The sequence below is a fragment of the Sinohyriopsis cumingii genome, chromosome 16 (genome assembly GCF_028554795.1).
Source record: "Sinohyriopsis cumingii isolate HCF-2022 chromosome 16, ASM2855479v2, whole genome shotgun sequence".
Classification (NCBI taxonomy): Eukaryota; Metazoa; Mollusca; class Bivalvia; order Unionida; family Unionidae; genus Sinohyriopsis; species Sinohyriopsis cumingii.
In genome coordinates this window covers 99518424-99543525 of record NC_142976.1, presented here as the reverse complement: position 1 = coordinate 99543525, position 25102 = coordinate 99518424, and the positions used below count along the sequence as shown (strand labels likewise).

Here is a 25102-nt window from a genome sequence, read left to right as displayed (position 1 = left end):
GAAACTTTTAACAATACTGGCTATATCATGTTTTTCATGAAACTTGCCATATCATGCTTTTCATGAAACTTTTAACATTACTGGCAATATCATGCTTTTCATGAAACTTTTAACATTACTGGCCATATCATGCTTTTCATGAAACTTTTAACATTACTGGCAATATCATGCAGAGGAAAGAGAATCAATGTGCCTAACCCAAGGAGAAACCGAGGCAGACACTGATCTGGGCAGGTAATGACCTTGGATTTTGAGTCTGACGATGTGAGATTTGAGCTACTCCGAAGAAAAAGACAACTTATATAACATGTCTGGAGTAATGAATGTATGAATGGTGTTAAATAAATCTATAAAACCTGGAACTTTCTGTTGCAATATGTCATTAGTAAAGCCTTCCATAACTCTTGTATGTATATTACAGGGCAAAAATAAATACGGTGTTCACAATATGCTGGAAAGAAATGTGAACTCAATGGCAAAATATCATTAAAAGTATTTGACTCAGTAATATCACATTACAATGCGCTGCTGAAGACAGGAGCTGAATTCATAATGAGGTTAAGGTCAAGCAAACAAAATCCCCATCTAGATCAGACTAAATACAGAAGCAGGAAAAACAAGTCATTCCTGTCATAAAATGGGCCAGATCTGGATAAAGTACTATGACATCATGTGAGGTAGGATATCACATGAAGTATGACAGAAAAATTCTACCTAAATGCTTGACACACAAAAAACATGGTCCTACACATAAGGGAATGTGGAAGCATTTTTAAAAACCTTTTCCATATAAATTATGAGAAAAAATACATATTGCAAAGAAAAATGTGCCATAGGTTTACAGAATTATTACTGGTTCAAGTCAGGGATTGGACAAATTTCTCCAAATGAAATGGTGTAATGGCCTCACAAAAAAAACAATGCATTATTACCAATTGGCTTGTCTTTGGCATCGGATGTAAATCTGCAAATCATGCTATCATCAGCTGTGGACCACATCTTGAACTGAAATAGTATGGAACAGGCAATATAAATTAACATCCCAATAACTAAATATCAATCAGCATACATACATAAATAACAATTAGCATGTACTTGACACACCAAAAAATGCATCATATGTCTACCCCACCCCACCATCATGACCCTTTATTGTGCTGACTGCCCTTTGAGTTTGTTGAAACTGATCAATGAGTGCATTTTCTTTGATGAAACAAGTATGTCTAATCATATTTGGCTGAATGTGATTAGATACATTTGTTTCAATGCTTGTTTAGAATCGCCTGGCTTTCTACCGTGTTCATGGAGTACAGTATGTTCCGGCACTGTTTCTGCATCTGCATGGGGTGGGGATGAGGAGAGAGAGTGGGCATCTTGGCATCACCGAACAATTCTCTATATTCAGATACAGTGTATTTTGGCAATGTTCTGTCTTCACTGGGTGAGGGGGGTTGAGAGAGCATCTCGACATCACCCATATGAATAATCAACGATTCATTGATACACTATGTCTTGATGGTGTTTCTGCATCTGCATCGAGGGTGAAGAGGGCATCTCTATATCCCCAATGAGACTAATCAATGAGTAAATGTATCTGTAGACATATCGCATGTCAATCCTCCATTACCTTAATAGTAAACTATTTGCACTTTGTTGTCATCTCTGTAATGAAGGAGAGAAACAAACAAGTGAATGCAACAAATAAGGGATGATGTAAATGAGAATTAGATATTCCTATCTAAAACATCAGTCAGTGGAGTCATTTAGTTGTGTTTTAGTTGAAAGGACTTAATTTATTTCAATTATTCATTGGAATTACAAAGTGCTCCTAATCTTTGGATTACATGGCCATTTTGCAATTACTGTGAATTCATTTAAAGACACTGTATTATATCATTGTGATACATCAAAACTGTCAGTACATCAAATTATTCCTGACTATTAGTACATCAGCACAACAGATTGGACTTTATTCGGAACACCACTAGAACTCATTTAAAATATTTGATACTTTTGGACTTGTGATAAAACTTTTAGGACTATTTGGGATTTCCTTCACCATACTAAGTTATTTTAATTTTTCACTTTGTATTTATGGAAAATAAATTATCTGTTGCATTGTACAAAACTTGTTGGTTTCCACTCTTTTCTGTTACTCAGTTTAAGACTAGAGTCTAAACAATATAACAAAAAGCATTCTGTCTTTCAGGGAGCGCTAGATTCGTAAGAAGGAGAGAAAGTTGTTATCCTAATGTAATGTGATCAGGTAATGCATCTGACAGAAACAGAGAAACATTTTTTACTCCAAAATTTGCTTCTTCCTCAAATTTTTTACCCAATACATTCAGAAATAGGCAAAGGATGGAGAGAGTTACATACCCTTACTTCAGTCTTATGGCCCTAAGGTCTTTAAGTAAAAGAAAAGAGCAAAAACCAATTGTAAATTAGATAACAAATGAAGTCATTTAAAAAGCAGCATGCAACATAACATGATAAATGATTGATTCAATGTAACAAAATACAGTCATACATTTTATGTCAGGTCCGTTTATCAAAGTACAAAGAGGAAAGATGTGCCAAAGATCTGGGATGAAATAAGAAAAGTTAATTTGTTGCGATGTGATACAGAAAATATTACTAGCATTTTAACGTAACATGTGCAATAATGCAGTGAATTTAGGAAAACACTGCAACTCCATCCTGTTATATTCTGGTAGAAATTATAACAAAAACTAGCAAGGCTATTAATGTGGTGGCCAAAACCAAACTCTACTACTTTTGCCAATTTCATGTTAAGAAGTTGTTGAACTGTGCATGCAGTGCAAATATAACTGTTCAATTGAATATTGGGGATGAAACACCATGGTCAACATGCTGGTGTAGGGTAATTAATCAGACTCACTCATATATATATATATATATATATATATATATATATATATATATATATATATATATATATATATATATATATATATATATATATAATGTAGCTTTAACAATTTTAGTCATATCACCATGAAGTATGCAGTGTGGCTGTTTATAGTGATGTCTAGCACTGGGGCATGTCCCACCCAGTCATATTATTCTGAAAATGCATCGAGATGTCCAAAGAAAGCATGCTTCCTAATGGAAGTTGTAACTGTAGTATGGATTGGACTCAGTAACAATCCCTCAATCCAAGGGGAGATCACCTGTGTCTGACTTCCCCTAGGTACAGATGAGAGGTAGCACTTTTGTTGGGAGGGTTTGACAGGGAGGAAGTGGATAAAGTCCTTGTGTATTATGACCTGATAAAGCATTCTATGGATAATTTTTTATCCCTATAGGTCAGATTAATGTTCTTAAGAATCAGGCTTGAAAATTGCATTAACTCCAGGCTAAATGTTGACAAATAATTCTGTGTTGGTGTACAAAAACATTTCTGTGTTGGTGTACAAAAACATTTCTGTGTTGGTGTACAAAAACATTTCTGTGTTGGTATACAAGAACATTTCAGTGTTGGTGTACAAGAACATTTCAGTGTTAGTATACAAGAACATTTCAGTGTTGGTATACAAGAACATTTCAGTGTTGGTGTACAAGAACATTTCAGTGTTGTTGTACAAGAACATTTCAGTGCTGGTGTACAAAAACATTTCAGTGCTGGTGTACAAAAACATTTCAGTGTTGGTGTACAAGAACATTTCAGTGTTGGTGTACAAGGACATTTCAGTGTTGGTGTACAAGAACATTTCTGTGTTGGTGTACAAGAACATTTCTGTACTTGACACAATCAACATATACCTGAGATCTCCACTGTTCCACTGCCACACCAGAGGTAGCCAGACAGATGCATCTCTTTCTAATGGTACAGGCAGCAGTAACTCCCACTAATGTCTTTCCAGCACCTGTGATACAAATGCAGGAAACTATTCATTCACTTTCTGACATTACATTCAAGTTTTTTTTACTGGTTTGTTGTGACACAAAATAGCAGTATTGTGAACTCTTTAAAGTTAAGAAATTATTATATTAAGATATTATTTTAAGATGCATCCCACAAATTCCAAATATTCATATGATATAAATTCCATATAAACCTCTCCCTCGATAACTCGCGCACAATGGGGTCCTCAAACATAGACCGCACTATAAGCGAGGCTGAGTTACTGAGGGATCTCAACATTTTTGTAAAAATCGCTTTGACATCGAGAAAACCGTAGGGGGGATGGGGGGCGGCGTTAGGGAACTGGGCTGTTTAATGACTGAATCCTCATTTTACAATCACATTGATAATAATTTTTAATGCGCTTTTTCTAATGAACTTGTTCATTATTCTGTTTACTGAATAGTAATAATCATAGATAAAAATTAACTATGTAATATGTTGTTTACAATAAAAAGACATTAGTCCAGTTGGCCCAAACTCCAATCATGATTTATGGACAAAGATCAATCATACAATACAAATTAAATAAGCATAACATACAAATTACTAAGTCCATATATGCATATCAAATTCTATATAAACATTTCATAATCTCCATGCATACATATATTATATATATATTTCATATACATTATAGAAGCATATTACAAACTCCATTAATCATTTCACAAATTCCATATATAAATATGACATAACATCTACCAGATACATTATTTCATAATATAGTTTTATCTAAGTCATTTGGATTAATGACATTTACTTTTTAAGTCTTTGATTCAGTGGCTGGCCTTTAATATAGGAATAGTACATGGATATACTTTCTTTGTTCATAAATTAAGGTTACTGGCAGGTTCATGTCAACATAGTGCGATTTACAGTGTAAGGTTATTGGCAAGTTCATGTCAACATAGCATGATATAGGGTGAAAGGTTATTGGCAAGTTCATGTCAACATAGTGCGATATAGGGTGTAAGGTTACTGGCAAGTTCATGTCAACATAGCGTGATAGAGGGTGTAAAGCTATTGGCAAGTTCATGTCAACATAGTGCGATATAGGGTGTAAGGTTACTGGCAAGTTCATGTCAACATAGCGTGATAGAGGGTGTAAGGTTATTGGCAAGTTCATGTCAACATAGTGCGATATAGGGTGTAAGGTTACTGGCAAGTTCATGTCAACATAGCATGACATAGGGTGTAAGGCTATTGGCAAGTTCATGTCAACATACTTAGCATTATATAGGGTGTAAGGTTACTGGCAAGTTCATGTCAACATAGTGTGATACAGGGTGTAAGGTTATTGGCAAGTTCATGTCAACATAGCGTGACAACCAAGATATTTCAAAATAAAATAATTTAAATATTTCGGAATATTTTCTAGTGATTCAGATTGGTTTATTCAAAGCAAAATAGGTGAATAAAAGCACTACATTCTGATTCTTCAGTTATATTTAGTCTTGTAAGAGACATGAGAGGAAATCTGATCTATTTACAATTTGTTCATTGAAATTGCAGACTGGAAAAACTATTTATTCTAAACAGACAGTTCCTTGCTGGACTATTGTGAAATTACTGAAGGACTTGGAAAATTAATTTCACTGAATGATGTAAAACATTCAAGGACTTTTGTGACATTCAGCTTTCACTAGATTACCTTGATGGAAAACTTCTGAATATTAGAAGTTTCTTCATTGTGAAAGCACATAAGCACCTTAGATCCTTTGTTTGGATCAATTCTGGATTAATGTGAAATTTATATTAAATTTAGAAATATGCTCAGTAATTTTAAATTCTTTCACTTTGATTTTATATTTTAAGGAAATAAATTTTTATATTGGAAAATTGAATGCTGGTTTATTTTAATTTGCCTAGTCACATAGTTTAAGCCCCTAGAATGTAACAATATTTCAACTTCGGAAAAAAATTCAGTCTGACCAAGAAAAGCATTTAATTGGATTTGATGTTCTTTCCTTTGTCTGAGAATTTGAGAACAAGTTAGACAACATGTTATTATCCATGTTACCATACTGTTACAATTAAAGACACATTACAGAACTTACAAGGTAAAACAATTACCATATTGTTATAACAAAACAAAAACACAGTACATACCCCATCACAAGTTAAAATATTTAATTACCATATTGTTACCAAAACAACAACATAATACATAACCCACCACAAGGTAAAACAATTAATTACCATATTGTTACAACAAAAAAAAAAACAACACAGTAAATAACCCACTACAAAGTAAAACATTTAATTACCATATTGTTACCAAAACAATAACACAGTACATAACCCACCACAAGGTAAAACATTTAATTACCATATTGTTACCAAAAAAAACAACACAGTACATAACCCACAAGGTAAAATATTTAATTACCATATTGTTACCAAAACAACAACACAATACATAACCCACCACAAGGTAAAACATGTAATTACCATATTGTTACCAAAAAAAACAACACAGAAAATAACCCACCACAAGGTCAAACATTTGATTACCATATTGTTACCAAAACAATAACACAGTACATAACCCACCACAGTAAAACATTTAATTACCATAACGTTACCAAAACAATAACACAGTACATAACCCACCACAAGGTAAAACATTTAATTACCATATTGTTACAAAAAAAAAACAACACAGTACATAACCCACCACAGGGTAAAACATTTAATTACCATATTGTTACCAAAACAACAACACAATATATAACCCACCACAAGGTAAAACATTTAATTACCATATTGTTACCAAAAAAAACAACACAGTAAATAACCCACCACAAGGTAAAACATTTAATTATCATATTGTTACCAAAATAATAACACAGTACATAACCCACCACAAGGTAAAACATTTAATTACCATACTGTTATTAACAAAAAAAAACAGTACATAACCCACCACAAGGTAAAAGATTAAATTACCATATTGTTACCAAAACAACAACACAATACATAACCCACCACAAGGTAAAACATTTAATTACCATACTGTTACCAAAAAAAACAACACAGTAAATAACCCACCACAAGGTAAAACATTTAATTACCATACTGTTACCAAAAAAAACAACACAGTAAATAACCCACCACAAGGTAAAACATTTAATTACCATATTGTTACCAAAACAACAACACAGTACATAACCCACCACTAAGTAAAACATTTAATTACCATATTGTTACCAAAAAAACAACACAGTAAATAACCCACCACAAGGTAAAACATTTAATTACCATATTGTTACCAAAAAATCAACACAGTACATAACCCACCACAGAGTCAAACATTTAATTACCATATTGTTACCACAAAAAAAAAACAACACAGTAAATAACCCACCACAAGGTAAAACAATTACTCCTGATCGTGCACGCCCATTTCCAAACATTTTCCGCAAACTCTTTTCTTGATATGGTCTGAGCACTGTGGATGGTTTGAGATCAATACTGAAAATAAAAATCACAAGCCAAAAATGACCTTTAATCATAAAGTTTATTTATGCTTATTTCTGAAGCGTAAGAATTATTTAATCCCAGAACAATTTACTCAAACCTGTGTAGCGCAATAAATATTTCTAACATCCAGGTTGCAAGAATAAGTAGAAAGTCTTACCAAGAAATATTCAAGTACATTAAATTATATCATCTAACGAACCTCTAACAAAGAGGTAAGACCATTTTTTACCTGAAAAAAATTGGTTAGAAAAAATAATCAGGATTTATAACAAATAACCATCATTTGGCAAAAACTCAATTCATTAGTTATTTTGAATTTGCCCCATCAGACACTGACAATAAATCATACCACTTAATGTTTGCTTTAATCTAATCAGCAAAGGATCTGACACAAAACTCTATCAATTTACCCTGCCACTGTGATTGCATATAAGTACATATTAAGCAGTTTTCGAAAACAGCATTTTGGGATCATTATGTTTCCAATTAGAGTGCATTTCATCAATTAAAACCAGCCGATTCTGTGAATTTTGGTCACGTAACTAGAATGGTCAGGTCACCAAAAGTGATGAAATCTGACTGTGACAGAACTGTAAGGCAATTTGAAGATAGGACCCCTAATGTGGTATGGAACACAATTCCTAACAAAGATGCATCACTATACCAAATGTCATCCTTAATTTCCAATGGCTTTAAAGGTACTGACTGGAAACAAGTGTAACGGATGGACAGAATGATAGGCAGATAATATGCCCCCTTTCAAGAAAAGCTGGAGGATATAAAGCCCTTTTAACCAAAAATATTCTAACCAGGCAATCATAACATCAAAGTGAAAGGTGTTATGTATATAAAGGTGAAAATGGATTAAAAATAAAATGGCAGCTGTTTATAAAATTGTCACCTTTGAGAAGTGTCTTTTCGGTCCACTTCTTACACTTCAACAGCAATGGTGAAGGACCCACTTTACACAGGGACTGAGAAAATCTGTACAATCAATTTTTCATAGACATTGTGAGAAAACTTACTTGATATCTCGATTTACTGTATCATTCCTAAAATCATACTCTGCCAGCAGAGGATATTCCATCTCAATGCACCTGAAGAAAAAAAACAAGATCCCTAAGTGGGCTTCAGATTGATAACCAGTCTGACATCTGCATAACAGTCAAATTTAAGGGCAGTTTGAAATCGGGGTCAGCAGAATGTGCTCTGAAGAAATTTCTTCCAATGTTGCTGATTGCAAAATGTTTTGAAAACAGCTATTTCAATGTTACTCAGACTGAAAGGCCTTAATCTGTCTTTTTGTAAAATTTGGTCAGATTCGTTTGAGTGGTTTTTCATCAAAAATTCATGTAGAGATTTTTGGACTTTTTGAATTTTGACAGTCATATCTGATGGCAGATATGTTTCAATTGTAAAAAATTTAACGCCAATTATGCCAGGATACATTTGGCCAAATTTGGTCATATTCTGTTTGGCAGTTTTTGAGAAGTAGTTTTATTTTTCTGCAACAGCTGCCAAATGTGATTGTGATCAGCAACACTTAAATTAAACTGAAAGTTCCCTATGCCAGGATGCTTTCTGTAAAATTTGGTCAAATTCTGTCAAGTGTGTTTTTGGAAGATGCTGAAATGCTTTTTTTATTTTTAGTAATAACAGCCATAATAGCTGGCAAGTCTGCATCATCTACAGGATGCTCTGCCAAATTTGGTCACAATCTGTCAAGCAGATTTTGAATAGAAATTGAAATTATCAATTCTTGTGACACATGATGCATGATGGATGCAGGGCCATTTGGTCACAATCTGTCAAGCGGATTTTAAATAGAAATTGAAATTAGCAATTCTTCAGACATATGATGCATGATGGATGCAGGGCCACTTGGTCACAATCTGTAAAGCGGATTTTAAATATAAATTGAAATTATCAATTCTTGAGACATATGATGTATGGTGGATGCAGGGCCATTTGGTCACAATCTGTCAAGTGGATTTTAAATAGAAATTGAAATTAGCAATTCTTGAGACATATGATGTATGATGGATGCAGGGCCATTTGGTCACAATCTGTCAAGCAGATTTTGAATAGAAACTGAAATCAGCAATTCTTGAGACTTATGATGCATGGTGGATGCAGGGAAATTTGGTCACAATCTGTCAAGCAGATTTTGAATAGAAATTGAAATTAGCAATTCTTGAGACATATGATGCAAGATGGATGCAGGGCCATACCATAAGCTCACAGGCCTTATTGCCATACAAGGTAAATAGCATGAGAGTATGTGGAAATATTCTTCAACAATACTAAAAGGCCAGGACTGCTTCAGATACCAATTTAAAGCCTTATGGGGTCCTGTCGACACCCTTAGGGTGAATGGTAGAAAGGCATCAGTTTCAAGGCAAAGGATTTGGGGGTCCTGGTGACCTGCTGGGGATGAAAGGTACAAAGAAGACAAATGTTCATGGCATACGATTAGGGGGTACTGTAGATACCCTTGGGATGAAAGGACCAAAGAAGACAACAGTTTCAAGGTAAAGGATTTGGGGGTCCTGTTGACATGCTGGGGATGAAGGTCCAAAGACAACAGTTTCAGGGCAAAGGATTTGGCAGTCCTGTTAGTAGGAGTCCTGTCATGAGCAGATAGTTATGGCTGACCAACAAGATGTCTAACTGATTCTGCCTGCTGTCGTGTACTAGACAGCCATTTTGTAATAATGGTCAATCATGGAGGTTCTAGACAGATATTTCAAATGGTGTCTTATTCAACCATGTCAAAACTCATAAGATTCCACTTCAGACAAAGGCTCAAAACCTTCAGTCGAAACAAGCTCACAAGAAGGTTGAAGAGGTCTTTGTTTTTTACTATATCATTGTTCCATTATACCAGAACATGTCTGAAATAATATTGTGACTGTCCTGAATATGGCAGATTGGATGCAGATTTGTCAACAATGACACCACCATAGGAGAGCCCAAACCAGAAGCAGAATCTGAGCACCACTTTTCTCACAGCAAGAATGCTAATTCTAACCCTAACCTAAAACTAATGCAGTCTTCCCAAGCATTGTTATGTAATAAAGTAAAGACAACCTTTCCAGCAATGAATGAAAGGTATTTACTACAGCCTTCATTTGCAGGAGACTGATGTGTAATAAGTACTCACATAGGATTTTGCCACTGTTGATGTTATATCAACTAATAGTCTATACACTGGTAATGACCCAATAGTTACCATGAAGGGGTTTGTTTGTTGATGTTATATCAACAAACAGTCAATACATTCGTAATGACCCAGTAGTTACCATGAAGAGGTTTGTGTTGATAATATATCTACTATTGGTACTAGATGCTGGTACTGGCCAAATCATTTCCATGAAGGAGTTTGCCTATGTTGATGCTATATGAACTAATGGTACTAGCCCATTAGGAACTACTGAGATCAGTTCTGTCTGCAGCAAAAGCATGACACTGGCACTGGCACTATGTGAAAAGACTTAATGGCCTGAATTGCCAAAATGTTTTTCTGAATGGACCAGCTTTCCATTTGCAGGGATACAGGCAAATGGACAATGTCCAAAGAGACAACATCAGATGCAATACTAATGGCATCAGAATCCTTGATCCTGTGCTTCTCAGCTTTCTCATTTACCTGCGTATCATGCTGGACATGACATTCATTAACAGACGAGCATTAGCAACTATTGTATGTATGGCCTTAAATACACCCCATACAAATTATACAGGTATGGGTGGTTGGTCTTTGGCAGCTTAAACCTCTGCACCCTATGCTCTTAACACTGCACACCAATGGTGAAATAAGTCAAGCATCACAATGAACTTACTGTGAAGGGGACTCTATGAATAAAGAAAAATGCCCAAGGAAATCACATGTATGACTTTACAAAAGAACAACTACCTGACAAAATTCATAAATAAGGTTAAGTATCGAGCTGAACTGAAAGTAATATAAACCTAATGGCAGTGACAAACTTATTTGATTTACAGAGTTAGGCAACTAAGTTGTATGATATTTATCTTCTATGAAGATAGAGTGAGAGAAGAACAGAAAAGTTTACTTCCCTGGTGTGCAACGAAAATGCACAAGTTGATATTTGTGATGCTTTGAAAAATAGCACGCTTCAAAGCAAAAACAGAAACTGAAAGTTTACTGAACTTGTAGACCAATCCCTCAATTCAAGGGTAGACCACCCTCATCTGACTTTGATCTTGGCAAGTAGACGATCTTTAGCACTTTTATTACTAAAACAAACCAAAAGATGTGGCTAAGGACTTTTTAACTTGGGAGGGCTGACTTTATGAGGTAGTGGATATTCTCCCAATGTATTATAATTGAGAAAAGGTACTGAAAAAGAAACCTTGGTTTACCGAACATCAAATTTTAACTTAATGTCACAAATTTGTCACATATTGAAAGAAAAAGGTGAAAGTCAAGCTTCATTTAGACCTTCTGAGTACAAAACGTAGATCCTAGAGGTCCTTCAAATCAAGTGCAAATATGTAAATAACGATACACAAGCAAACTCTAATTAAGAAAAATGGTTCCAACTCTGTCCAATATTATTAGAAATAATTGGAAACTGGAACTGAGCTGCAATGTTTTTAATACAAAGATCACTAAATCTGGTTACATTCCATGAGATTCTTCAAAAGTTATCAGTAGAGCAGTGAAGCTTAAAAACAAGTGACACCTGGCAGTGGCAGGGAGAAAATGGGCAACAGTTATTGCCATTTGTCTATATGACATAGACACGAAAAGACCATTTTTGACTTTTAGTAGGGCTGGAATCACGATGTAGCAGGCTTATATCCTTTATGTTAATGTGAATGAGGAATGTATTTGAAGGAGAAACAGAATAAATGATGCAGTCAAACAGGCCACAGATCAGACAAAAATTTTACAACAATAAGTGCAAACTGAACTTGGTCTACACAATCTCAACACAAAGCTTACACTAAATTTGGTTTCAATTCTTTCTGTCCCTCAAAAGGTACTAAGCAGGAAAGGAAATCCTGATGAAAAGGAAAATTCTTAAGACAAACACAGGTTGTAACTAAGTCAAACCTACATTTTCTCTACACATGATCACACACTTAATTTCATTTCAATCCATTTTGTCATTCAAAGGGGATTCACAAAAGACAGTGTGGGATGGTATGGAATAAATGGGTAACATTATAATACCATTTCAATAAAATAACTAGTACATATATAACAAATATAATAACTAGTAATTACCAAAAATAAAAGGCTGCTATGAATGCAGCATTCAAAGTACAAGAAAATGTTATAGACCATCGGATTGTTCTATTAATGAATTCATAGAGACAAGTATATTGATGTCCTCACTTTTTCTGCATGCTCTCTATATGCTCCGGCCTGACTTCAAAGGACACAGTTTTCAGGTCCTCAGTATCCTCATCATCATCCCTGTCCATCTTCTCATAGAACTTTAAAATGTCTGATGGCACTGAGGGCTGTTCATCTTCTGCTGTGGTACCATTTGCAGATGTCCCAGAAATCCCTGGCTGAGGCTCATTACTGGAGGTGGACGGTTTGTTGAACTGTAGAGTAAAACAAAAATATGAACCTAGCAATCACAAACAAAAAAAAAGTATAATCCTAACAATCATAAATAAACAATGGAACTGAAAAATGATAAATAAACAGGAGTTTAAATGAAAACTGACTGCAAGTGTATGATGAGGTCATGGATCCCTCACATACAATCTGAGCAACTGACCGCTCATATTACTGCTGACATCCTCTGACTCTCAACTACAACTGAACCGGACATAGTTTGGTTTCATCGAAAGGACACGTAACTCATTCACTCTGCATGCAGAAGCTAAAACTATCAGAAAGCATGTATTGTATGATGGCAGCTTCAGTAAAAAACTGGCTAACAGGTTTGAATTGATATGAACCAAACCGTGTCAAAACCCACAAAAGATTCCAGTTTTGGGCAAGGGCTGAGAGACTCTGGTCTCCTTAAGTCAAAACTGCCAGGCAGGTTGAACAGATCTTTAACATATCCTATATTTCCTCTGCCAACAATCCATAAAGTGGTAGTATTTTGATAGTAAACAAGCCAGAGAAAAAAGGGGGATGGGGGATTCTGATGCTAGACGGGACAGTGCATTCTACCTTGCACTAGTCACTGAAAATGCACCACTATCCTTTGTAAGCCTTCAATGTGGAGAGCCTTCTTGGCTTGTGAGATTCTCTCCACAGCTGAATGTTGAAGACATTTTCCTCACAAGGCTCTCCTGACAAAAGGAGACGCATATCTAGAAAAGACGGCTTTTTGAGTAGGTACAGCAAATCCATCACTATTATCAAGTAGATCATTCACCCAGATAGAGGCTATTATCAAGATAGGGGCTAGTACCAAGATAGGGGCTATTATCAAGATAGGGGCTATTATCACAACAGGGGCTATTATCAAGACAGGGTATGTTATCACAATCGCAGCTTTTATCAAGATAGGGTCTATTTCTATTATCATGATAGGGGCTAGTACCAAGATAAGGGCTATTAACAAGATAGGGTATATTAACAGGATAGGGTCTATTATCAAGATAGGGTCTATTTCTATTATCAAGATAGTGTATATTATCACGATAGGTTCTATTATCAAAGATTTAAGCTATTATCTTTCATGATTTTTGGGATACATTGACAAAATGGTGTTTTGATGTGCAAGGGGAACGTGCAATGCAGATGAGAGATATCCGGAAAGGTTGGAAGGAGGCCGTTTTATACATTTTCTGACTCCAAAATGTGATTTGCTAAAGGTGAAACGATGGATCAAAACATGTGTTCGACTGCACAAACAGCTTAATGTCGCCAGAATAAACCAACACAAGGCCGTTTGATCAAAGGTAAACATAACAAGAACACCGGCTTTCCAAAAATCTGTCCGTGATTGCTGGATTTAAGAAATAGCAGAGCTTCTTTCCTAATATTATGAGATTAGGGAACTTATTTGAAGGAGAAACAGTGATACTCATGAGGTGACTGATCTTTTGAGATATCATAGTACAATGTATGCCATTTAAGCCACAAAGATCTGGCTTGGGAGGTGATGACCCGCTTACTCGCCTTCATATGGACAAAAAAGACCTTTGCGCATGTCTCAAATTATCTCAGTGCACTTTATTCAATGCCTGAGGGCACAAACAAGATCTTGTATGACTACTGCCATCAACTTATATACAGGTGATAGGGTGCTTATGACTGCCCTGATGGTCACTGATGGTCACAGATTCTTGGCTGCTACACCTGGTTGAGTCATGAGTCACCAAATCATCTGAAGACAGTTTGGGTCGACTGAAAAGATGGCCTCTCAAGCAGCATGCTGAAGCTAAAACTATCAGGAAACAGTTTTAAGATAACATCTTCACAGAGGTCTGGGTTAATAGCTCAAATTTTTAACAGAGTTGACAGATTTCAATCAAAAACACTGTGAGGAATTTTGGCCTATTCAAATCAAAATTGAAAAAATCTGGATTGACATAGCCAGAGTCTGTCCTTCTAGAACTAAAAGGCATTCTTGATAGCTACTTATGGAGTGTGTGTGTGTGTGATTTAGATTTTTAACGTAGCTTTAACAATTTTTCAGTCATATCGCTATGATGTCTGCAGTGTGGCAGTTTTTAGTGATGTCTAGCACTGGGGCATCATGCCACAGACATGTTGCATAATGTTCCACCCAGTCACATTATCCTGACACCAGGCTGACCAGTCCTAACACTAACCTCTTCATGCTGAGCACCAAACGAGGCAGCTGTTAGTACCATTTTTGTAAGTCTTTGGTATGACTCAGCCAGGGATCAAACCCACAACCTCCCGCATCGAAGGTGGATGCTCTAACCACTAAGCCACCGGAGTGGTTGAGGATGCAAGAAGCAGTTCACCTGATCCCCATTTACTGTTGACCATATCTGAATTCTGGCAACTAGAGGGATCTCCAACTGTATGTACTGGCATGTGTACATACCATCACTGGGCTAATCTAGAGGAATTCCTGTCATCAGCAAACCATGGTTGTGACACATACACAGAAATAATTGTACCTAATTCATGATATTGACGCTTTGATTGAGTGGCACTGAAATTGATACCATTCAGCTAGCAAAGTCATTTGTAACAGGCACATACACCACTCCCTTGATAACTCGCGCACATCGGGGTCCAGAAACATCGACCGCACTATAAGCAAGGGGCGAGTTATCAAGGGACCTATAAAATAAGCCCAAAACCAATAAAGTGATTGACGACATAACGGAAAAATGGGGGGGGGGGTAGGCAGATTATACTGTTGAATATTCACTTTATAATCGTTCTGAGATTAACTGTTAATAAATATCTCTTCATAACGGTGTACTTTATTATTTTCTCATAGGACAACATTAAAAATTTCAGGATAAATTACAGTATATTGAGGCGATCATCGAAAACATTATTCCACGTGGTTTCCGTTCGCTGAACATGTGTACCACTTCACACATTGTGTACTACGTCACTAATTTTTATGTTGAATTGTATACATTCTAGTTTTATTGTTTGAGCCAAATTATAATTTTTTTTTACACAAAAGATCGACTCTTTTCGAGAAACAGTGTCGATCGAACGATAGATAGATAGATAGATTTGAATGCGATAGAAGTAAAATGGAAAAAAAAACAAAAAAACAAGAGTTAATCAGTACTAACGTATTTAATTGGTCTCAAATTTAAAACAACGTAAATTAGAACAAGTTAATACTTGCCATTTGTGCCATGCTTGACAAATATCAATTCACTTTTTGAAAAAATCAGTTAATTTTTTTTGTGTGTGTTACTCCTTGGTTTCTCTGCCGCCGAGCAAAATCCCTCAGATTTCTCAACTGCATGAGCTTTACGTAGTCAACATTTTGGGTCTCCAGCCACCTTATGGCAATATCAAAATATTTGCTTCCTGTGCAGAGGGGTGGGGGTGCAACATCTGTGTCTGCATCACTTTCAACACTTGTGTTATTCCAGTTAGAATCGTCTTCTGCTGCAAATTTGTTCTCTATAGAAATAATTATAGTTTCATCTGACATGTATGCGGCTGTAGGGCAATCATTGTCAGAACAAATCCACTCCTCCATCAAGAGAAACGCCCATCTCAGGACCATGAGTCTGTACTAATTTCTCCCAAACAGCCTCGGCATTAATGACATCAGTTTCACTGAAACATTCGAAGTCACTATCGTCGTCGTCTCTGTTACTGTTTTGCTTTACGTCAAAGGCAGCTCCAAGACCCTTAATCCAGCACCCGAGGTCTCTTGTAATCGATTTTTTTTTTAATGCAACAAACACTTCCCCAAGTTGTTGATCAAAACAAAGCCGGCATGTACATGTAATTAGGTTCTCACAGAAGTACTCACGGGTTTCGATGTGACGGTCGATTGACTCTTTTCATGTTTTCAATGAACAGACTATGTTGTAATTATAATGTTTACACTGAAACGGAATTAAAGGATTAGAACGTGACTTTCACACAGGAAGTCGTTTAATTGGTGTTTATTTCATTCTCTGTTGCCACCTGTTAACATTTACCAGAAGTTTTCATTGATCGCTATTTCACCAGACTGTTTATTTACAGTATAATGACAACTATTTATCCTAAAAACTTACATAATATATGATATCTTTAAACAGAGGTCTCGCTAGGATTTTAAAACTGGGTCTTTCTGCCTCTGAATTCAATCACTAAATATCAGTATATTTTTTCACTCGGCCGCCAAGTCAAAGCCTTTGAACTAGCCGCCTAGCTGTTGCATCATGTTCTTTTTTTTTTTTTAATGTACTCTTATGAAATAGCAACAGTACATCAAAGAGTCTTTCAGTCACTGAATTCTGTCATTGTAAATATCAGCACAGTAAACTGATCAACACATTTTCCCACAAAGCAGGTGGCTGAAACAGGACCGGCAAATCTTTGAATTTTCCCGCGCACCTATTACATGCGTGCGGAGGACTCCCGCCTTTTCTGCGTCCCAGATCAAAAATTGGCGTCCAACTACGCGTAATTAAGCGTTTTCGAGATCTCTGAAATTAATTCTTCTCTAGAACTTGCAAATTTCAAAATATGGATTATATTTTTATGGGCATTAATCACCATTTTCGATGATAAAACGAGCAATGTATCAAGGTTTAATTTATCAATTCTTATCGTAATTTTTTTCATGTTCAGCATATTTTAAAGATATTTTAAATACATTTTCTCTGGAAAAAAATCGGGAGCCAAGACGGACACCGCGTTATAAGCGGGATCGCGAGTTATCCGGGCGCGAGTTATCGAGGGAGCGGTGTATAAAGGAAGACCAGCAGGGATCAATTATGCTGATGTATACAATAACACAAGGAGTTGAGAGAACTCTTTCGTGAAAATTCCTGTCCTGTTGGAAATGACTGCGAGTTTGACAATCCAAATGATGCAGATGTTTGACAATCAAAATGACGCAGACATGAGGGAGATTGGCTATAAGCACCATACCCAATTTGACAAAACACTGGGATAGATTTTTCCAAATTCACAAGAAAAGGGACAAGAATCGCATTTGTCTCTGAGAAGAACAGAACTTACCATATGTTTTTGGAGGAGATCATCCAGATATGCCGCCACTGCTGTACAGGAAGTCTACCAGAACAGGGTCACAATACAAATGACCAAGGAGTTGATATTTAGACTGCATAGAGGACTTGTAAACTTGTCACAGTAGTAAAGGAAAGAAACTTTCGCAATACCAAGTGAACAGTGACATGAAAGAAGGCATATGTGAGATCAAGACAGATGGCACACTTGCCCCTTCAGATGGAGCAATAATAGATCTCACTGTCTCTATCTTGAATCCCATTGGATTCAATGAATTTGATGAGAATACAGAGTCTATGATTGACCTGAACTTGCCATTGGTCAGTGAACAGCCATGAATAGAACCCGGAGATTGTGGTTTTCGTGCAATCTCCACCGTTTGTTTGTTGATAAGCACTGTATCGCCTACTGAAGAATGTTGTCCTCCTGATCTGTGGGTGGAATAAAATAAAATCTGAAGGCCGTCCATATCGACTTAGATCACCTATTCGTTTGGTGGCAATGGACTGGAATATGGCGTACACCCTCAAGTAGACTGTCTGCAGGTAGTGGGAATTTTAAGTGACTGGCAAGAAACATGAGAATTGGAGGGATGGATAAACTTGGTTTCTTACCTCCCAACCAAGGGTGTCTCCTAGACTGGTTCGGCTCTTATTTGCTGAAATAAGGCTGAGATCTGAATGGCGCCTATTGCTTGTATTGCCTATCTTCCATCCAAAGTGGCCATGATTTCTACAATGTTACTGGTGGAGTTACAAGTTGGAGGGGTAGCTCTTGATCTGCCTGCTTCCAAACTACTTCAGATCTGTCCTCAAACAGCAATGGCAAGACATATGGAATTATCCTTAAAGCCAGAATGTGATGGTGTTGTTGTGTGTTTTAAACAAATATTTCGTAGAGTGCAAATACATGTGTCAAAGTATCAAGTTAAGACTGGCAGAGGCAATCAACACTCTGTTAATGAGCTGAGCAAACTGAGTCATCGACTCCAATGTGTAATGTTTGTCTGAGTTTTCTCCCCAATCTGAAAATCACCAAGGGAGCCAAATCTAGCATCAAAGATATGGCAACAATGTTCCAAACTCTTTGAGTTCAGTCTGAGGGCAGTGGATGTCTAGCATTTGGGCATCATGCCACAGACATGTTGAACGATGTCCCACCCAGTCACATTATCCTGGCACCAGACTGACCAGTCCTAACACTAGCCTCTTAATGCTGAGCACCAAGCGAGGCAGCTGTTAGTACCATTTTTATAAGTCTTTGGTATAACTCGGTCAGGTATCAAACACACAACCTCCCGCATCTGAAGCAGATGCTCTAACCACTAGGCCACTGGACCGGTCGAATGGGCCTTGTACAAGACTCTTAACAGACTACTTACATTTTGGGATAAAACATTCCCTGTGGCAATAATGACACAATGTCACCATCTGTAGGAAATTCCAGGCCAATAAACTACAGGTAAGCAGTGAATAAAGAAGAAGGCTCTGCCAGACAATTCTGTCATACTGTCAGAGAGCAGAAGCCGTATACCAGGTGAGATGGACGGATCTATCACTTAATCCCCTTAATTGTAACTGTAGCCATATACGTGTTTGGATGGAAAATCTATCACTAAGATCCCCTTAATTGTAACTATGTAGACATAGACATCGTTTGGATAGATCAACATTTGCATGTTGTACCATGTGGTCGAAAAACTGTCATGTCCAAGAAAGCATAAATATTTCACAAAATATTTACAAAATTAAAAAAAAAAATATTTGCCACCTGTTTAGGAACGAACATTAATCCAAATAAATCCAAAATCATGCATGGATGGTTCAAGTTTAACACAAATTTGGCTCTGGATTCATGGGAGATGTCTTGTACAATGCTGTTGTATGGAAGCAAAGCTTAAAAACCAGCAAAATTGTATGGTGGCAAGGGGAGGTAATGGGCAAGAGTTAATGCCCTTTGTCTATAAGCGCTAGAAAAGATGAATTTTCATCATTTTAGTAGGGCTGGATTTGGGAGATAGCAGGTTTATATATTCAGGCGTTAATCAGATCAGGGAATGTATTTAAATGAGAATGATCCGCCAAGAATATAAATAGTATGAAATATGTTACCCACCAACAAATAACCAGCGCAAATTAATATCTCCATAATGTAACTAACTTGTATAAAATTTGACACAATGATGCATACATTTGTATCTTTAAAATGTAATTTTAAGGCAATTAAAAAGTGCATTACTTACAACCTCATTAAACTGCTTCTCTCATGTTCCTCAAAACAGAACCTACGGCATGAACTTTTGGCAGTGGACAAACTAACTGGATACTGTCAAGGTATATAATCAAATTTATCAAATGTGGCTGATGAAAACTGATATAATGCAGAATATAAAATTATTAAAATTTGTTTAGTAAATTAAATAGCCAACAATCTGAATTAAAAATAAATATACTGTAATTCAACTTTTCTAAATTTAAATTATGCATTACTACTGAGATACATTTGTAATGAACTTTGGGTTACCTGGATCCCTTTGGTGGCCACCTGTCCCTCAATAAGATCTCCAGTTGCTTGAGTGTTTTCATTTTCATTTTCTGGTCGATATCGAAACTGCTGTATTTGGGGATCCTTTAAAAGCTTCTGTATCACTTCCTGAAGTGAAATGCAGAAATATGGCTATGCTATGCTTCACTACTGTTGGCATGGACAAAGAAGGTGACAAAGAGAATGTATGATTTAGTCTCAAGTACAAGACATTTAAAATTAAAAAATATTCTCTTGTAAACTTGTTTATATCTTCCAAAAAGAGAACAAAAATAAATGTAAAATGGAGAAGAGAGATCAGTTCCAACATAAACAGTTCAAAACTGCAATGTCTGAAATTTTTGTTTTTATTTATTGCTGAAATTCACACAATCACTTTGAATTCCATAAATAGAGCATTTCAAAAATTTTCAGGACTGTTAGAGCATCTACCTCAGATGCAGGAGGTCACAGGTTCAAAACCCTGGCCAAGTCATACCAAAGACTTATAAAAATGGTACTAACAGCTACCTCACTAGGTGCTCAGCATTAAGCGGTTAGTGTTAGGACTGGTCAGCCTGGTATCAGGATAATGTGACTTGGTGGAATATCATGCTCCATGACTGTGGCATAATGCTTTAGTATCGGACATAACTATAAAATGCCACACTGCAGACATCGTAGTAGTGATATGACTGAGTTTGTTTTTTTTAAATTAAAATCCAAATCACACACACAAACACACAAATTTTTAGTGATAGGTGAATGCTGTATTGATGCTAACAAGGTAAGAACCAGAAGAAATGCTTTGTTTTCATATGAACCAGCTACTTTCATACATGTGCACAGCAAATCATACTTTAAAATAATCATTCTGAGATAAAAAAAATCAGGTTTCTCTGATGTAAATAACCCATTATTGATGCCAATATTCATGTTTTCCACCAACCTGAGTAGAAGCCCCGAGTGGCCGAGTGGTCTAAAGCGCTCTCCGTTAGGATCGCTGCCATCTCACCTCTGTCTGTGTGGGTTTTAGTCTCTGATTTGGCCAATGTGGGTATGTGAGAAAGCTTGCCAGTAGCTTCTCGTGGGTTGGTGGTTCTTTCCAGGGTTTTCCCGGGTTCTTCCTCCACCATTAATACTGGCCGCCATGTATAGCCTATCGTGTGCTGAAAAATGGCGTTAAACCCTACAACAACAACAACAACCAACCAACCTGAGTAAATGCATATTATGGAATCCCCAAAACAGATGTAAGTAATTAAAAGAAATTAAAATTCTGAGAAAGAAAACTGGAAATTCATTTGTTTCTTAACTAATGTTACCAAAATTATGAGAAAAGACTAATTCTTGCGAGTAAAATAGGATGTGTAGATTTCTGACATTTTCATGTGAAGAACAATGACACTGCAGCTTTACATTGTCACTAGCTACTAAATGATGTCAAGATCTACAATGAAGCACAAGCTCATGTCCTGACTAAATGATGTCAAGATCTACAATGAAGCACAAGCTCATGTCCTGACTAAATGATGTCAAGATCTACAATGAAGCACAAGCTCATGTCCTGACTAAATGATGTCAAGATCTACAATGAAGCACAAGCTCATGTCCTGACTAAATGATGTCAAGATCTACAATGAAGCACAAGCTCATGTCCTGACTTCCTAGCAAGTAACAGCCAAACAAAGACACAGGACAACTATTATTATCATGAATAAGCTTACAAGAATTCTTACCATCAGTACCATAGCCAATGTTAAATAAATCTTCATCATAGTAACCAAAATTTTTATGTGTGCTAAAATTGTATTCCCAGATGCACTCAGACTACAAATTTGGTGGCAATAATTGAAAAGATTTCAAGTTCCAAGTCAATGCCTACTTTCAAAGAAAAGTTAAACCATGAGAAGTCCATACAGGGTCAAAATTCATGCGAGGAAAATTCACTGCTATATCTAAACAATCTCTTGAAGAAAATATTAAAGAAAATGAAACTTGAACATCTAAAAGATTGCAATAGGTATGTGCTTCTTATCACAGCTTTTGAACACTTTAGTAAGGAGTCCTGATTTATTTTCATGTACAAATGATGGAGACCCAAATCTCACGAACAACATGAATTTAATAAAATTTGATTTGATGATTGAGATTTGATTTCATGTATACTTTTTATGTTTGGATTTAGTTGTCTGCCATATATTCCCAATAATATTAAGGTCCATGGTCGATGATGGCCAGGCTAAAGCTTGGTATATTCCCAATAATATTAAGGTCCAGGGTCTGTGATGGCCAGGCTAAAGCTTGGAATATTCCCAATAATATTAAGGTCCAGGGTCTGTGATGGCCAGGCTAAAGCTTGGAATATTCCCAATAATATTAAGGTCCATGATCAATGATGGCCAGGCTAAAGCTTGGAATATTCCCAATAATATTAAGGTCCTTGGTCGATGATGGCCAGGATAAAGCTTGGTATATTCCCAATAATATTAAGGTCCAGGGTCCATGAGGGCCAGGCTAAAGCTTGGAATATTCCCAATAATATTAAGGTCCAGGGTCTGTGATGGCCAGGCTAAAGCTTGGTATATTCCCAATAATATTAAGATCCAGGGTCTGTGATGGCCAGGCTAAAGCTTGGTATATTCCCAATAATATTAAGGTCCAGATTCTGTGATGGCCAGGCTAAAGCTTGGAATATTCCCAATAATATTAAGGTCCAGGGTCTGTGATGGCCAGGCTAAAGCTTGGAATATTCCCAATAATATTAAGGTCCATGGTCGATGATGGCCAGGCTAAAGCTTGGTATATTCCCAATAGTATTAAGGTCCAGATTCTGTGATGGCCAGGCTAAAGCTTGGAATATTCCCAATAATATTAAGGTCCATGGTCGATGATGGCCAGGCTAAAGTTTGGTATATTCCCAATAATATTAAGGTTCAGGGTCCATGATGGCCAGGCTAAAGCTTGGAATATTCCCAATAATATTAAGGTCCTTGGTCGATGATGGTCAGGATAAAGCTTGGTATATTCCCAATAATATTAAGGTCCAGGGTCTGTGATGGCCAGGCTAAAGCTTGGTATATTCCCAATAATATTAAGGTCCAGGGTCTGTGATGGCCAGGCTAAAGCTTGGAATATTCCCAATAATATTAAGGTCCTTGGTCGATGATGGCCAGGATAAAGCTTGGTATATTCCCAATAATATTAAGGTCCAGGGTACATGATGGCCAGGCTAAAGGTTGGAATATTCCCAATAATATTAAGGTCCTTGGTTGATGATGGCCAGGATAAAGCTTGGTATATTCCCAATAATATTAAGGTCCAGGGTCCATGATGGCCAGGCTAAAGGTTGGAATATTCCCAATAATATTAAGGTCCATGGTCTGTGATGGCCAGGCTAAAGCTTGGTATATTCCCAATAATATTAAGGTCCAGGGTCTGTGATGGCCAGGCTAAAGCTTGATATATTCCCAATAAAACTGTCAAATACTCATAAAATACATGCTAGATACATTATCAATTCATCTGCGTGTACCTTTTGGTCTCCCTACTTATTTCTTGTTTCCAATGGACCCCTTTCTGTGAAAGCTTCAAAGTGTCTCAATTATATCATACAATATTCCACTTATTTCAGATGTTTGTTCTATCATTGGAACACTTCCTGGCTAACTAAATTATCATCTGCTTCTAACCATATGTAAATTTCTTATTGTCTGGTACCATGTTTTGTTGGGAGATCTAAAAATAGAACTCATTACAAGTTTACAATTTCAGACTAGATTCTCATATGTGCACACAGATAAAGTTACAGAATAATTCTTATCCATTCAGTGACCATCTGAAATCATATTTCTCAAAATGAGTGAGACTTTTCATACCCAGGTGGCTATTCACTTGATCTGGCACAGTACATCACAGCAATTTAATTTAGTTACATGATAAACTTTAATCTTTTAAACCTGAAAATGCACCCACAGTCCAAGTTTGATCTTAATCCAACAGTCCAAGTTTGATCTTGACCAAACAATTCAAGTATGATCTCAACAGGTTTACTGAAAGAGCTACAGCCTGGGCTGTGAAGTAACACGTACATGTATACATAAATGGAGCCATGTAGTCCTTTCTCCAAGCAGGATTATAAATGATCTTATTTAATATACATCTCATACTTACTGGATACTGACTTTCTACATAGTATTTGTTGTGTTTTAGGACCAGTTTCACTTTCCCATAACTTAGTGTGCACAGCTGGAATAGAAAAAATAATCTGAATTTTATGTTTTTTAAAATACAAGGAGTTCCACAAAACTGTAAGAAATGAGATGTATATCTTTATGTGAGCACAGACAGCCTTGGATTATTTATTGTTCTATGTGCATCGTGCTTAACCTGATAGTTGAATGGTTTAATATGTTCTCCATCTCATATACGATTCTCATAGGTATTCATTTATTTTCAATAAAAGGAAAAAATGCAAAACATTATATTATTACATTCAAGTCATCATTCATTTAATGTGG

At 36.4% G+C, this 25102-nt stretch overlaps 1 protein-coding gene across 1 annotated transcript in view; it reads right to left on the bottom strand.

Moving 5' to 3' along the window:
- The window catches only part of LOC149781056 (general transcription and DNA repair factor IIH helicase/translocase subunit XPB-like), a 73236-nt gene that overhangs the window by 26665 nt on the left and 21469 nt on the right, over positions 1-25102 (bottom strand). The window contains exons 6-12 of the mRNA XM_089938192.1: positions 24756-24830; positions 20583-20711; positions 12783-12997; positions 8440-8511; positions 7299-7405; positions 3787-3890; positions 933-1005 (exon numbers count right to left, since the gene is read on the bottom strand). Of these exons, the coding sequence (XP_089794318.1) occupies positions 933-1005; positions 3787-3890; positions 7299-7405; positions 8440-8511; positions 12783-12997; positions 20583-20711; positions 24756-24830 (775 nt within the window). The remainder of the gene's footprint in view (positions 1-932; positions 1006-3786; positions 3891-7298; positions 7406-8439; positions 8512-12782; positions 12998-20582; positions 20712-24755; positions 24831-25102) is intronic.